This window comes from Lytechinus variegatus, chromosome 10 (assembly GCF_018143015.1).
Source record: "Lytechinus variegatus isolate NC3 chromosome 10, Lvar_3.0, whole genome shotgun sequence".
Classification (NCBI taxonomy): domain Eukaryota; kingdom Metazoa; phylum Echinodermata; class Echinoidea; order Temnopleuroida; family Toxopneustidae; genus Lytechinus; species Lytechinus variegatus.
Genome location: NC_054749.1, coordinates 15,743,226 through 15,759,298, shown reverse-complemented (window position 1 = coordinate 15,759,298; position 16,073 = coordinate 15,743,226). Strand labels below are relative to the sequence as shown.

Genomic DNA, 16,073 nt, shown 5'->3' with positions numbered 1-16,073 from the left:
CATGAGTATGGATTCCCTATAAGGAAGGTTTGAAATGTCATGGAGATTTCAAACCTCATCATCATCATTATCATTATTACTATTATTATCATTGCTATTACTATTATTATTATCATTATTGTTATTATCATTATCATCATTAACAAATGAAATGATATATCAACATTAGATATCAACTTACTATGAGTTTATTGAGATCATCAATTTTATCCTGTTGTCCTGATGAAGCTTCTAATGAGCTTAGTCTTGTTTCTACAGTCTTGTTGTATTCATTAATCTGTGAACAAAATGGCATAACAAAATTAGTTTCTGTATTAATTTGTTGCAAAAATGGTATACAAGATAATAAATTAATAATAATACACAATATTTATAAAGCAAATTATACATAGGTTTCAAGGGGCAAAAAAGGTTAGAAGGACAACTTTATAGTACAAGGTATTTACAAAGTTAAAAAAAAACACTGAATATGAAAGTCAAAATATAATTACTAGAATTCATAAAGAAATTATCAGAAAATATCTGACTTACATACAAAGGATCAATATGTGGAATAATTCAATTAATACTGATTATAAACTTCTAAAAAATAAGGAATACAATATGATTTACAATGCAAATTAAGTGAGGGATATTGTTAAATACAAATCAATATAGAAAGGATGGATGAGCTGGTCAATGAATAAGGGTTCAGGTCTTCAGGGTATGCTGATAACGGCTGAAACCAAAAATTGGCTCAAAATTTACAAAAATGAATATAAAAACTTTGTATAGTTCATTATTCATAATTAAACTGTATGAATAAATGTATTTTCTAACATGATGTTTAAAAAAAATCCCCCAAAGTGGTATTTAAAAATACTATAAAGGAAAAAATGAAAAAAGTATGGTAATAAATATTTATAACAAGTGGAATGCCTCTGGCCGTCTCACCTGCATCACGCGGTTCAATACAGCAGCAGTGCTGACTTTGAATACTACTCTAACTCGCACAAGATGTTCAGTGACACATGGTTACTCTTATGTCCACTTTTTATGAACTAGACCAATAAACTTACAGAGATATGATGGTTATTCAACAAAAAACCCCAACATGGCCAAAGTTCATTGACCTTACATGACCTTCGACCTTGATCATGTGACCTGAAACTCGAACAGGATATTCAGTGATACTTGATTACTCTTATGTACAAGTTTCATGAATCAGATCCATAAACTTTCAAAGTTATGATGGTAATTCAACAGATACACCCAATTCGGCCAAAGTTCATTGACCTTTGACCTTGGTCATGTGACCTGAAACGCGCACAGGATGTTCAGTGATACTTGATTACTCTAATGTCCAAGTTTAATGAACTAGACCAATAAACTTTCAAAGTTATGATGGTAATTCAACAGATACCCCCGATTCGGCAAAAGTTCATTGACCCTAAATGACCTTTGACCTTAATCATGAGACCTGAAACTTGCACAAAATTTTCAGTGATGCTTGATTACTATTGTGTCCAAGTTTCATGAATCAGATCCATAAACTTTCAAAGTTATGATGGGAATTCAACAGATATCCCCAATTCGGCCAAAGTTCATTGACCCTAAATGACCTTTGACCTTGGTCATGTAACGTGAAACTCATGTAGGATGTTCAGTGATACTTGATTAACCTAATGTCCAAGTTTCATGAACTAGGTCCATATATTTTCTAAGTTATGATGACATTTCAAAAACTTAACCTCAGGTTAAGATTTCGAAGTTGATTCCTCCAACATGGTCTAAGTTCATTGACCCTAAATGACCTTTGACCTTGGTCATGTGACATGAAACTCTAATAGGATGTTCAGTAATACTTGATTAACCTTATGGCCAAGTTTTATTAACTAGGTCCATATACTTAAGATTTGATGTTGACGCCGCCGCCGCCGTCGCCGCCGCCGTCGGAAAAGCGGCGCCTATAGTCTCACTTTGCTTCGCAGGTGAGACAAAAATCAAGAGAAAAAGATGGGAAAAGGAATGAAGAAAAGCAAGAATAATGAAAGAAAAAATGAATAAGAAAGAAAGTAAAAAAGAATGAAAGGGACGAAACAGGAAAGAAACAAAGATAGAATAAAAAAGAGAGAAAGCAAAGAATGAAGAAAGACAAGACAAAAGAAGGGAGAGAAAAGAGGTAGACAATCTAGACACAAAAAGAAAGAAATTAAAAAGGAGGTCTCGAGTAAATCAATCTGCTTTGGTGTTTTGTAATTTGAATGTACATATTGCATAGGATGGTTGGTATTTGAAAAACACTTCAACTTTACCTTTTCAATATCACTGGCTAGGTTGGCATGCTTGTCCTGTAGATTGGACAGATTGTTGGTGTGGTCTTGTAATTGCTGATTCATATTAGATAATTCTCTCATTATATCTTCCACCATACTCATAAGCTGTAAAAAGAAATACATGTAAAAGGAACAAGAAAAACAACTGTTTGAGTTAAAACTAATGATGGAGATAAATCTATATCAGTAAACAAAATCTTCACATGAAGCAGTATGAAAAACAAAATAGAAAAGAAAACAGTATTCTTGATTATATGGTGTATGTGGTGAATGCATTCTTCATAACCTTTAGAATATGTTATCATCGTAAATGTTAATTGTAGACTACATGTAGTTAATTGGAAACTTAATTTTACTCACTTTATACATACACTGAATCATTAATTCACTATTGATTAGAGCAGGAAGCAATTATCATTCTTATACAATCCATTACCACTTCATACTACTATATAGTATATTTTCTCTTTTAATAAAACAAATTAGATCAACAGTGGCAGAATATGATAATAATAATGAAATGATTGACAGTCGCATAAGACCTAAAAAATGACACTGTGTTCAAAATACATACTGTCAATGTACATGTATATTGACAGCATTAATATTTTCATTCTTTATTCTCCGATGCTACAAGTAGGCCTACATATGTAAGTGCCTGAACGTATACATCTCATGTTTCCATGGTAACAAACTGACTGTGCAAGACTCCCCCTTGTTCATCAGCATCCATAATTGATTACGATTTAGATTATAATTTTTCATTATCAGGTCAAGCATGCAAAATTAGTAATGGACTACGCAGACTTTTTGTTTCCATTTTACCCTTTCCTTGGAGTCATTTAATTGTTGTTTGAGAAGGAATCAATTTGCCTACCAGCATGGTCCTTTGTTAAAGTGATTGACATACAGTATAGCCTTGGGCAAAAGGTGTCTGCTCCTAGTGTTATATGACATTACTTGGTATTGTAATCCACTTTGTATTCATGTCCTTTCATATTGATTAGCATATTGAACACGCATTGTCTGACAGTCTGTGAGGGGTGCTAAAGGGTCACAGAAAAATAAACCATAAGTATAAATGTCCATCAATGATTGATGACGTACATGTATGTGCTTCATGGAGATAAAAAGTAGTGAATTATAGATTTGACCTTTTTTTAGTTATGAATACCGGTAGTATAAATTCATTTTTCCCCCTCAAAAAAAAGTAAAAGAGATAATCTTCCCACTTCGTGTAAAGACCTTATGTACAGACTACAGAACCACAATTACAATAGGTGTACATGTGGGTTTATTTCCAATTGGTAAGTTGCTAATTCTTCCCAAATTACCAACTCATCTACTCTACTATCATTTAGTCTACCATCAGTTCGCCCACTATCCACATGGTCTAATTTCCATTTCGTTCACTCACCATTTTGTCTAATAACCAGTTGGTCCAATAGCCATTCAGTCATATACCAAATTGGACTTAGTGTTAATTGGGCAAAATGAATTATAAGAAAGTGGGCATTAGACCAACATACATGTAGACAAAGTGATCATTGGACCGAATGACAGTCATTCGATCCAATAATCACTTTGTCTATGCTGGTCTAATGCCTACGTGACTGCTAAACAAAAATGTTGGACGGAATGGCATTAGACTTAAAATACGAGTGGACAAGTTGGCAACAGAAAAATTGGCAGTTTACCGTACAGAGATATCTGACTAAAATCATTATTTTCATTGTTACTGAAATATTATTAAACTCATATAAAATTCATCATAATCAGCCTTTAAGTTTTTCTCACATGTATGTACACACCATATATGTACATGAAATTGTAGAAATATAAGGATTCTCAGTGCAAAACACCAATGAGAACATAAAAACAATTTTGTATGACTGTGTACATTCAAATACGATTCAAGACTTTTTCACTTAACTTTCAGCAGAACCCCCAGATACAAAAAAAGACTAGTAAAAAAATAATAAATAAATTATAAGTAAATAAATAATGAAATAATAACAATTATAAAAATACAAAATAAATGACCCACCCAACATATTTAAACAAAATATTGCTTCATGCAAGTAGACTGCTCAGTAATTCTGAAAATGTTCATCATGTGTAGGCTATAAAATCTACGCTAGAGATACTGCTCAATGTCACTGAAATGACATCTATTATTTACTCTCTGATGTCAAGGTAATATCACAACTGTTGGAATTCCAATAAAAAGAGAGCAGGTGCAATCTTATGCAGTTGCTGTTTTTTTTAAAGCACTTACAATACACAAAGAAACTAGAATGGAAAAGGTGAAGAGTGGAACGCCCTTAGTCTGCTTTTGATGAATCCAAAATTGTAAAAAAAAAAATAGTATAGACCTACATGTACATGTATAATATGTCATTATTTTACAAATATCCAAAATCTGTCAGAAAATGAAATGACTAGATTCTCATTCACATGCAGTAGACCTATATACTAATCTGAAGATTGTATCCAGCAAGTAGCATAACTGTCCAAAGTTGTAATTCATTCACATCGAGGGCATTGGTGGATCCAGGGGGGGGGTACTTCCGGCTGTGCCCCCCCCTTGGAAAATACAATACTTTTTAATGGGAATATGCTGCTCATAAATGAGGACCTTTATTTACTTCCTTTTCAAAATTTTGAAAAAGTTTTCAAAATTTTCTCGGGAAAATATGCCCCTCCCCCTTTTTGACAATCCTGGATCCACTTCTGATCAAGGGTATAGTGGAAGGAAGTGGTTGGAGGGAACAATATTTACTTTTCATAAGTTGCTATGTTGCATCATTACCTTATGAAATAAAGAAGAAAAAATAAAATTTCTAACAAAAATAAATTACAGAACTAATTACATATAACAGCTTTCTGTCATATGAGTAAGAATTTAGAGATAGAGATCATTTTATCAAAAGTTCAAGAGTTTGGTTTGATTTTAAACGGAAAATCACCTTTCTCATACATACCAGTACAAAGGTGAAAAGTACAAGTTTTCTTTGCTCGTGTGTCCGGACATCCACCCCTTCCTATTTCTATTTGATATGGATGTATTTTCTTTCAATCCTTAATGGTGAAAAATTATCAATGAAGGTGTTCAAGCTTTCCATTATAATTATGTACTATGTAATGTCAGAGATGATACTTATTTTCCATAGTGACATCAATTACCAGTACAAATGAAAGTTGTATTTATTGTATAAAAATGTAAGAAAACAAAAGTCTGGAACTTAAGCTTTTTTTCTCAGAGCATACAGTTGTGCTCAAAAGTAAGTGAGTCCCACCAAATAAATGCACTCCTTCATGCCGAGTGTTGAATGGAGACAATTACACTACAATGTTCGGCGAGCCCAGAAAAACAAACTTTACTGAATGTAATAATTTATCACCTGACTTCTAAATTACAATCTAAAACATGACAGAACTTACATAAAATATGTTCATTTTCTGGTGGAGGTCACTAATAAACTTTCTAGCACCACTGTACACTTAAAAATAAATGGTGTATTTTTTTTGGCTCAAAATATGAATTATGGTCTTCACTAAACTGACGATACCCACAATCAGAGTTGATTACCAATCAATAATAGTTTGAGAATGCAATGCAAAAAGATATATATTTCAAATGTTTTTTTTTACAAAAAAAGAATTGTATGTTACCCTACCATACAGTAATATTGCACAGGTCTTCCAATCCTGGCAAGAATTTAATCAGATTATGTAGTCAAACTACAACTGCTGTCTAAAACTCTAAACTCTGGCTGTTCATAGTCTTCTACATACATTCCGACCTACAAATACAAGTATGAACTACAAATACATGTAGATCTAACGTTACAGTGCATAGATTAAATCTAATGTTAGTAAGTTATTGATAGACTTGAGTGTTTTTGTTACAAGTTTACCAAGCTTTGAAATTGTTTACAGAAACACTCTTTATTGGTCTCTCAAAACCCCCCTGTTGAAATGAGAAAAAAAAATTGTTGAACTGCAAAGGGATCTCTGAGTTAGCTTGAAGGCCAAAACAAATTTCTACTGATCTACCTTTGAAACACCTTCTTCATTTGCTGCAGCTGTCTTCTGACATTGCATCAGTTGCCACATGTCTGAAACAGGAGTCTTCTTCGTTCCATCATCGCTGCTTCCTGATCTTGACATCAAACTCTGATTTGATGGCAAGGCATTCAGTGCACTCAACTGCCCTTCAATCTTTGACATTTTTTGTTCAATATCCTGAATAACTTTGTCTTTGCTGGGCACAGGTCCATCTCTGGATGAATCCGTGATGGCGATGCTCTTGCTCTTGTCAATGTCAGTAAAATTGGTTTCCAATCGCCCGGTGCCCGTACCCGTGGAAGGCCTTGTCGGAGTTGTCCCATGTTCTTTTGCTTTAGATTGAGCATCCCTCACTTCATTTATTTCTTTTTTATCTCCTTCATTTAATTCCAAGTTAACACTAGTCACTCCCAGTTTGCTTACAATTGCAGCAAGAAGCACTCGCAAACCTTTGTAATTCACGACTTCGGGTGTTCCCAGCGACAAATCAATCAATTCTGCAAAATTTATTTCAGTCATGGTCGCCATTTTTGCACTTGAATGGTTGTTGATTTCTTCTTAGTAGAGATATAACATCGCAGATGCAATCTAGTTTGTTGTTAGCAGTTGTTGATGGAGAGGAACGCGAACGAATCCGCGGGTAAAGCAGCTGATGTCCAAGTAAGCAACGGTGACCTTGTTGAAATCTTGCCCAGCGCTCCCCGATTGAAGATCTCTTGCTGTGCTGTCAAAGCTACGCTCTCAGAGATCGTGTAACTGGCATCTTCCCCATGCTTTGCTTACCACACGTATTGAGCGAATGCTTGGCAACGCCAAATCACAACTTTGTAATATACATCTACACTGAAGAAAATAAGTTCTAATATACCCCAGGGTATAGTTCAACAAACGTCTTTTACCCATTTTTCAAACTATATACAGTAATTTTAAGGGAATAAAAATGCTTTAAAAACAGATTACCAACGAAATCATCACCATTTTATATTTGTATACAATAGCCTAATCACATTCTTTACCCGTTCAATAACCGTCCGCCAGTTTCAGGTCAAAGGTTATATTTACATCCTATTGTAAATACACGTGCTATGCTAGAATTTCCACTTCCCAGTACCGCGCCAACGTTTTGCGGAAATATTTCTGTCAATTTCACTTTGAAAGAATATTGTTGGTGATGATGTAAGGCCTTCAATCGTTTGATTTCATTTCAGGTAAGTGTTACTCTGACTGCTATGGCTTTGTGAGGCGGATGCAATTCAATGGAGTGGCAAAACTTTGTTTGTTGCAAACACTGTCCGCGAGCTCGAGGCTAGGCGGGGGCCGCGGCCGGGGGCGGGATGTGAGGGTGTGATCTTGATGAGGACCCAGCCGTGTCGACGGGGCGGGCATGCTAAGATCTGCTGCTAGTTGCAGCTGGCTCCTGCGGGCAGGGCGCTGTAAAGTATCCCAAGTATTAGCTGTGAACATGTAGAATTTCTGTAATTTACTAATTTAATTTCTTTTGTGCAATTATCCTACAGGTGCAGTTATCATGATGTAGGATAAATGATATTGATAAAGGACATTATCAATTTCAATATATTGTGACAAAATTGTCACAGATATCCATTATGACAATTTCAATTTAAGTTAAATTTTGGGGATTAAAGGGGATTCCAACCTCCATCTATAAACTATGTTTGGAATGAGGAAAATGAGAGTAACACCTAGAACATGTGTGATGCCTGGTTCTAACAATATCCATATAAACAATTCTTTTATGACATTGGTGATTGGATTGTAAAGTTACTCGGAAAAACTAGATCCGTAGAAGTAAGAAATATGTAAAAATCATAAATTGTCAACTTGATGCATAGATAATAGATTGTGACAGGTTGCAAGTAAAACTCTTCCATTTGTCATGTTATTAATAATCAGGATTTGAAGTTGCATTAGAACCCCCTTTTCCTGAAGACCATAATAACAAGCATGTTGCAGGTCATTATGGAAGAAAAAATTTCTGATGTCTGAATATAAGTTTCTGTAATTTTAAAGAAACAAACTACATTTTTACAAAATTCGTATGAATTTTGTGTATTGAAGCAAATGGACTTGTTCTACATGTATACTCTGCACTAACGACATCACATACGTGGCCAATTTTCTTCTATAGCTATTTCTTATTTTAGAACTAAAAATAAAATAAGATTCATAACTGCCTTATTTTTTTCAAAGTTTTCTGTGGTCAACAGTTTAAATTTTATCAAACATTATGTATTGATTTTCAATTCTAAGTAATTGTCAATTATGTCTCCTTTATTCATCTTGTATTTTTGTTGCTATCAGCAGAACATCCCCATCTCTGTCTCAAAACGCTGGTTCTATGAAAAACAAGATTAGATGCAGGGTGAAAGCTACATTACCATGGTAACTGTTAAACAAGTGCTGGGTCTCACTCTGGTAGTGGGTTTAGCCTCAGAGGTCGTCTATTACATTTGGAGACGCAGGCTGGTGTCCAGGCTTAGCAGTTACTTCATCAGCAAGTTCACTGATTCCCAGACCGAAACGATTGACGCCACCCCCACCCCTGCAGAGGATTCAAAGACTTTCAAAGACCCTTACCTCTACAAGGTCCTCATATTCCCTGACAGGGTTAGGGCCTGCAAGCCTCACTTCTGGGGAGACGGGTGCCGGGTTGAGAGGTGCTGGTTCTCCCATGATGACAATAACTCCATGTACCAGTTCCTGTCCCACATCCGTTCGGCGGAGACGACCCTGGACGTGTGTGTCTATGTCATGACCGATGCAGAGCTTGCCAATTTTGTGATCAGCATGAAAGGGAGGGGTGTTCTTGTGAGGATCATCACCAATCAGGAAGCTCAGAATTACACAGGCACCCAAGTCGGCAAATTCAGATCCAGAGGTACATATGCATTCCGGGCAGGGGGTATTTTAGAAAAATAGTTTCTTTATTTGTATAGTTATCCTTATTTATCAGCAAATTTATCCATGTGGCTTTATGATTTTGAAAGCAATAATTTCTGCTTACATACCAGTACTGATGTTAAGTGGTTTGAATGAAAATTTTGCCATGATATTCATCTAAATGTTATAATGATGATTCCAAAATTTTACACAGATAATTATGAAAATCATGAATAAACATGTATTGATTCATGAATAGACTGTCGTGGCCCAGTAGATTAGTCTCAGGACTTTGAAACAGAGGATCATGGGTTTGAATCCCAGCCATGGCATAATTTCTTAAGGAAGAAATTGATCTACACTGTACTGCACTTGACCCAGGTGAGGTAAATGGGTATCCGATGGTATTATTTCCTAGAATGCACATGAAGTGGAACCTTGAGCTTAAGTCGGGATAATAGTAGTTGTGCTTTCTGACAAAAATTGTATGACACAAGCTATTATTATTATTAAGATTGTGGCAGCTTTGAATTCACTAATCTGTACTGTAGAAACATGCTGAAGGTCTACAAAATGAACCCAAACTTTTTTATCTTTGTGGGTTAAAAATATTTTACAGAATGATATTTTTACAATATTTTCCTCCTCAGGGATACAAGTGAGAACTAATATCAACTACCTCATGCATCACAAGTTTGTAGTGGTGGACAGAAAGAAGGTTATCACCGGATCCTTTAACTGGACGAGCCATGCGACCACGGCCAACAACGAAAACATGATCATCACAGACAACCCGCAGATAGTTGATCCATACGTTAAAGAGTTTGATAGGCTGTGGAAGATGTTTGATCCTGCTCTGCAGAGCTAGTTGGTGCCGACATGGACCAGTTTCACCCCGCAGCTGTTGGAATCCTAGGAATGTACATTTCTGGACTATTAAAGCAAATATTTTTGCTGGACAGTTCAAGGTTTTATGGGGGGTTTTCAAGCTTATGTTGTGTGAATGTCATGAGTCTTCTGTTTTGATAATGCAATCATATAAAAAAAAAGGAGTTCAAGTGAGATGAAAGTACGTATGGGGACATGATGCCATAAAATGTAATAGTCTTCCATTTAACGAAATGATATGGCATTATATTTTGAGAATCACAAAGTCCCTATGAAATAGCATTGTTATATATAAAAGCAAATAATCCTGTACTTACTGTTGATGACTAATTATTATGAATACATGTTAGTATAAGAAAATGTGGTAGTAGAGTGTAGGCTACCTGTATGCAGGGATATTGTACATCCAGTATACTTCTTTTTACATTGAAATGGATGAAACCCATTTAACACCAGAATTGTCTTGTATTTACCTGTTTAAAAGCTATGTTCTTGTTCAATGTTCCTTCTCTGTTTAGGTTTCCCCCAAGTCTAAAAAAAAATCCAACTCACAAAGCCTTACTGAAGAATGTTATCAGTGATGATTTTATTTTTTTCAAAACAATAATGCTGGTAGGATAGACAAGTAGAAAAATGTATTTTTCCCTTTACCAGATTAATATGTTATTTGTTTTTTTTTATATTAATTCTTTTTTTGGGGGGGTTGGCTAAAAAAAACCTCAGTGAGCTTGACTTCAAATAGATGTACAGATATATGTGCACTGATGTCTGCTGCATGTGTGTGTGTGTGTGAGGACTGTGAATATGATGCATCTGAAGAACAGTGTACCTAAATTTGTATGTACATTGTACTGTACATGCTGGATTCACCGTACAATGACCCGTTCTGACGCAAATATTTTATCAGGTTGATATTTGAATTTAACCTAGTTTGACTTTTGAGGTAGAATCAGGACAGTTTTGTTCTTTCATTTATATTCCAAAGAACAAAGCTACGATATTCTATATGCCAGTATTTTATAATAAGGTTACTAGTGCATTGTTTTGGATCCATGCCAGATTCAAGCAGTTTTTATAATGCTGCAAATGGAATATTTACAATTTCACATGGCTGAAACATTGATATGTATTGTACACCCTTTATTCACCTGCAGTTTCTGAAATATGTTACCACAACAAGTGATAGAGCTCTGACTTATTTTGTTGTTGGCAGCCATATTTGATATCCTCAGATAAATCTGATAGCTAAGGAATAGCCATTACAGTCGTTCCACTTCTATAATCGTACCAGTTATTTAAATTTAATTTGTATATTAGCCCCTCTTAATGAAAGTGAAATAAGTGATGCATTTAAAGGGATGATATACCATTATTACCTTTTAATTTGCAGAGAAACAACTCGGAATATTATTGAAATAATTACAAGTGTTTATTGGAATTGTACTTGCCATTTACTTACATGTTATTTGCCAAAATGCCAAGCTAATGTGTGCTTGGATTATAGTGTTATTTTGTACAAAATATGAATTTGTAAGCTTTACATATTTCATTTTTATTAAAAAAGATGAACTTAGAAATCTGTTTGTTTATTCTTTAACCTGTCAGAATATCAGAATTCCTTATCACTGCTGATACAAACATTACCAGTAGCAAACTTTTTGCAATATCAATCCATGTTAACACTCGGTCATCATGACATATCCTTCTTTACATCCAAAGAACATTCAAATCGATAGATGACACGTCGGTCATTTCCAATTGCCCCCGACAATGCATTTACCTGATCAATTTCAACAGTGTCCTTCTATAAGTGTGTTCAAGAAGATGCTCAAATTTCATTTGTTTTTATATATTTATTGCAAGTTGTATTTCATTTCATGTAGTTTTATTCTTAGGTTTTTCCCATGGTTGTATTTGTTTCTGTCATTTGTATAGCTCTTGTAACTTGAAAAAGTGCTTTATAAAAAGTAATTATTATTACCATCATTTGAGATAACCGAAAGCACAATTGTAAAAAAGATCAGTTATTCCCTTAAGATTATTTTAATGTCGTTTTTTCAGATTTTTTCAACCATTTTGTCAAAAACACCATTCTCCATAAGATTATACTCCCCATATTTCTCATCTTTCACCAAGTATACCTTCATTTCATTATCTTAGAATTACATAATGCAGAAAACAACAAATTAGCAATATATTCCATTTATTTATTCTCTATTTTTACATATATAGTAAAGACCAATTATCTGAACACTAATATGTTAGTCATATTGATGACCATTTACACATAATATCACACAATACAACATATCCTGATACATAAAACATTACTAATAATTATATTTGTTATTAATAAGCCAGTTCACAGTTCATTGTCGGCTTCTCTCAAATGACCTTTCCCATATTTCATTACAACAATGAGCACTAACACTTTCGTATGAAGATGCTGCTTAAGCTTCCTAGACATAGCATCCTTTGGTATTCTAATTCCACTTCCAGGGGAAGTTCAAATTCCAGGGGACCTTAACACAAAGCTTAGCAATGATCGTAGAACATTTTTCTACAAATGATTCCATTGACTACAATGTACAATCAATGGTGAGAATCAAGAGTATGATTAATCACTAACTTTTGTGTTACAGAACCCCAGTGACTAGAATAGTACGTCTCAGTGATCAAGTTTGGATATTGTGGTACCGTCCGCTTCTGGCACATTGACTGTTATTTGGGCTACCATCAAATACCAATGATTATGAACACTTTGTTACTCTTAAGCAGATGCAATGAACAAGAATGTTTTGAAAGGAATATGTGAATAACTATCAAATCACAAAGCTAATTTGAAATGCATCTTGATGGTCTATCACAAATAATTTTTTACTGCTCATGCACAGTTACAACTGTGTAAAGCCTTATTTGGTAACAGGCAGAATTACCAAGTATTAATGCAATGGTACTCAGTCATCCAGGTAATATTGCAAGAGAAAATTTCATTACATTTGACAATTATGCTGTTACAAAATGACCTTTGATGTTGTTTATGATTTTTCTGAAACATTTAGAGACAAATTATTGGTAACAAACAAAATCACAAATATGAGCATAGTCAGATTGAAACGGCAAGACATCCTGATAAATACTTATATTTCTCATTAGAAAATTATTGTTCTTAATAAATAGTATCCATGCAAATGTAATCATTGCAATGGTGCTCTGATATGCAATCATACACTGATGGCATTCCTCTGTAATTTGAAATAAAATTGCATGCAGTTACAATCATTTGTCTTTGACAGCATACTCCGACTTGTTTGCATGCAAACCTAATTAACTCAGTGGATGAAATAAATTCTCCTTAACACATACATGTATAGCCGTTACTCAGTGTTATCAACATCCAGGGTAATTTTGTTAGGACATGCACTTCCTGGTAGTAGTTAGCACAGCAGGGCTCCGTCTTACAAGGAGTTACGATCGATCCAATCAATCTCAACTGTATGGAAATCCATCCATACCATAATTTTTCTACAGGAAATTAATCTTGAAGAGAACGATGAATGAATAAATATATACATCATATCTAGAAAACATTTTGAACAAGTTTACATTTTGAACTAATTTGCATTTGAGATGTTGACTTTGCTGGCGTTCCATAGTTGTGGTTGATCGGATCAATCGCAACTCTTTGTAAGACAGGTGCCTTGGTGATCAACACTACCGTTTAGAGCTAGGTACCTCAGCTGATTGAGAAAATTTTTATTTCATTGTTTCTCCAGCTCTAACTTTTTTAAGAGTATGTTTGCACAATCATGGATCGATTTCAGCTCAAGAACTAAGAGGATTTTTCAACGGTCATGTGTTCCGAATGCAGGAAAACGCTTATCAGCTGTTTGGACGGAAAGTACCCCCTCACTACACATCCTTGTACTTCGAAGATTTTTAGAGGACACCCTCTTCAACACCAATGGAAGTCCACCTGCTGGACTATTGAACAATTCGCCGACAACGAACGTTGATGGCGCGTCACACCTACACAAAACTTATCCCTTTTCAACATATTTGTTTTCGAGCGGAAATATTCGTGGACTCGCGCGATCAGTGGTCTGGTGCGGTGTGTACTATGTGAATCAGAGGCGTAATGTGTGGGAGAATTAAGCGGAAAATAAAATAATAATAATTATACTTGCTTATATAGCGCTTAATACTTTGTCAGAAGTCTCTAAGCGCTCTACAGTATATGCAGCATAATTACCCTGGCTTTAGCAGTGCAGCTGTAACGCGCGCTGCGTTTCAAGGAATAAATTCCTGCCAGGTACCCATTTACCTCACCTGGGTTGAGTGCAGCACATTGTGGATCAATTTCTTGCTGAAGGAAATTACGCCATGGTTGGGATTCGAACCCACGACCCTCTGTTTCAGAGTCCGGAGACTAATCCACTGGGCCACAACGCTCCGGCCAGTGTCTGGACTACACCAATGGTTGGTAAAATAGCCGAGTATAAGCTATACATGATAAGGAGAATCACAACCTGCATTATGAATTTTAAGTTGGCATTGTCTTGCAATATTCCATCGATTTAATTGATTCTTGATACCTTGCAAGAACAGAACACCATTGCACACACTGATCGTAACACCAATGCCATACATCATTGTATACCGTAATCTGTAATCATGCCAAAAGAAATCTCGGTGTACATATAACAATGAATACAAAAAATAGAAATTATATACCGGTACAAACACATATAAAAACAAGTTTAAAGATTAGAGTTGTATATATTTATACTTGGTAAAGATAAATGATATGCATCATGTTATTCATGTAAGTTTAGTGCCCCCCCAAAAAAAATATATATATATAATAATAATAAAAACAATGTGATAATAAATCACAATGTACAATGTATATCCATGACACAAGATTTATTGATCTTTTGCAACCTATCTAAATTTAGCCAAAGCCAAAGTTAAACTTTCTGCCAAGTATCCATAAAAGAGAAAATTACCGTACGCCATGTGTCAAGCGAATCAGAGCACGTTCAGAGGTACATCACTATTAAAAAAGAGTGCATTTGAAAGACTTGTATTCTGTACACTTATTCGACCACAACAGGCTATGCCAGTGACATTCTTAATCTGAGGCCTGACTTACAAAGAATTATGATGGATTAAATTCAAACTCAAACTGCAATCGATCTAAAGTTTTGTACTTGAAATGAGAAATTGCAGTAACTTTCGCAACTCTTTGAGATGGGACTCAGGGTGTTGTAACAAAAGAGATGCAATTGATATTAACAATCAATAATATCAATTATAACTTTTGTACAAACCCTTAATTGGTTGAAAATAATTTTTTGAATTTTTTTGACATGTTAACATGTAGCCTGATAAAACATCACAAGCCTTAAACCTGATACAGATGTGATATGTACAAAACTACAGGTAGGAGTGCAATTTCATGCTATATTGCACAATATCATGAATAATCATTATAGATAAATGAATAGCCTTTATGTATGAGAGACCAGAAATATTTCGCTTCTTAAGGCAATATTACACTCATCCATGATTCACGCAACATTGCATTCATCAATGATGTGTTCAATATTCCTTAACTCCTGGAATATTTTTGGTTTCCTTTTCTTAGCCATCCAATATAATATTCCTCCAATCTATCTCATGATACATACAGTGGTACCAAAATACAATCCATCTACTTTGACATGCAACCGATAGATAAAAATTTTAACACATTGGAACCATGTGCATTGTTCCAACTCCTTTTCCTTTTTCATTCAAGAGGCTGTTTCATGAAACTATTTGTTAAGTTGCACACAACTCTTCATACATCATTAAACTTTATGCATGATTTTACAACTGGTCATGGAATGTTTC

The 16,073-nt window shown here is 34.8% G+C and overlaps 2 protein-coding genes across 8 annotated transcripts in view; one reads left to right on the top strand and one right to left on the bottom strand.

Moving 5' to 3' along the window:
* LOC121422439 (glutamine-rich protein 2-like) overlaps positions 1-7,214 on the bottom strand; it is a 38,872-nt gene extending 31,658 nt beyond the window's left edge. For 3 of the 5 annotated variants that reach the window (XM_041617477.1, XM_041617478.1, XM_041617479.1), the window contains exons 1-3: positions 6,375-7,213; positions 2,295-2,420; positions 182-277 (exon numbers count right to left, since the gene is read on the bottom strand). In XM_041617477.1, coding sequence (XP_041473411.1) covers positions 182-277; positions 2,295-2,420; positions 6,375-6,914 — 762 coding nt within the window. In that variant the 5' untranslated portion in view covers positions 6,915-7,213. Of the gene's footprint in view, positions 1-181; positions 278-2,294; positions 2,421-6,374 lie in introns of all 5 variants that reach the window. The other 2 variants (XM_041617475.1, XM_041617476.1) reach the window with 1 other exon arrangement.
* A 243-nt stretch (positions 7,215-7,457) lies between these two features.
* Positions 7,458-15,508, top strand: LOC121422441 (mitochondrial cardiolipin hydrolase-like). 3 transcript variants are annotated; one of them, XM_041617482.1, is made up of 3 exons: positions 7,458-7,594; positions 8,712-9,285; positions 9,938-15,508. In XM_041617482.1, exons 2-3 carry the CDS (start codon positions 8,763-8,765, stop codon positions 10,153-10,155), a joined length of 741 nt encoding a protein of 246 aa, XP_041473416.1. In that variant the 5' UTR covers positions 7,458-7,594; positions 8,712-8,762; the 3' UTR covers positions 10,156-15,508. The 3 variants fall into 3 exon arrangements, with proteins under 3 accessions (XP_041473416.1, XP_041473417.1, XP_041473418.1); XM_041617483.1 differs by having other exon boundaries at positions 8,709-9,285; XM_041617484.1 differs by lacking the exon at positions 7,458-7,594 and adding an exon at positions 7,634-7,819.
* Positions 15,509-16,073: the final 565 nt, after the last annotated feature.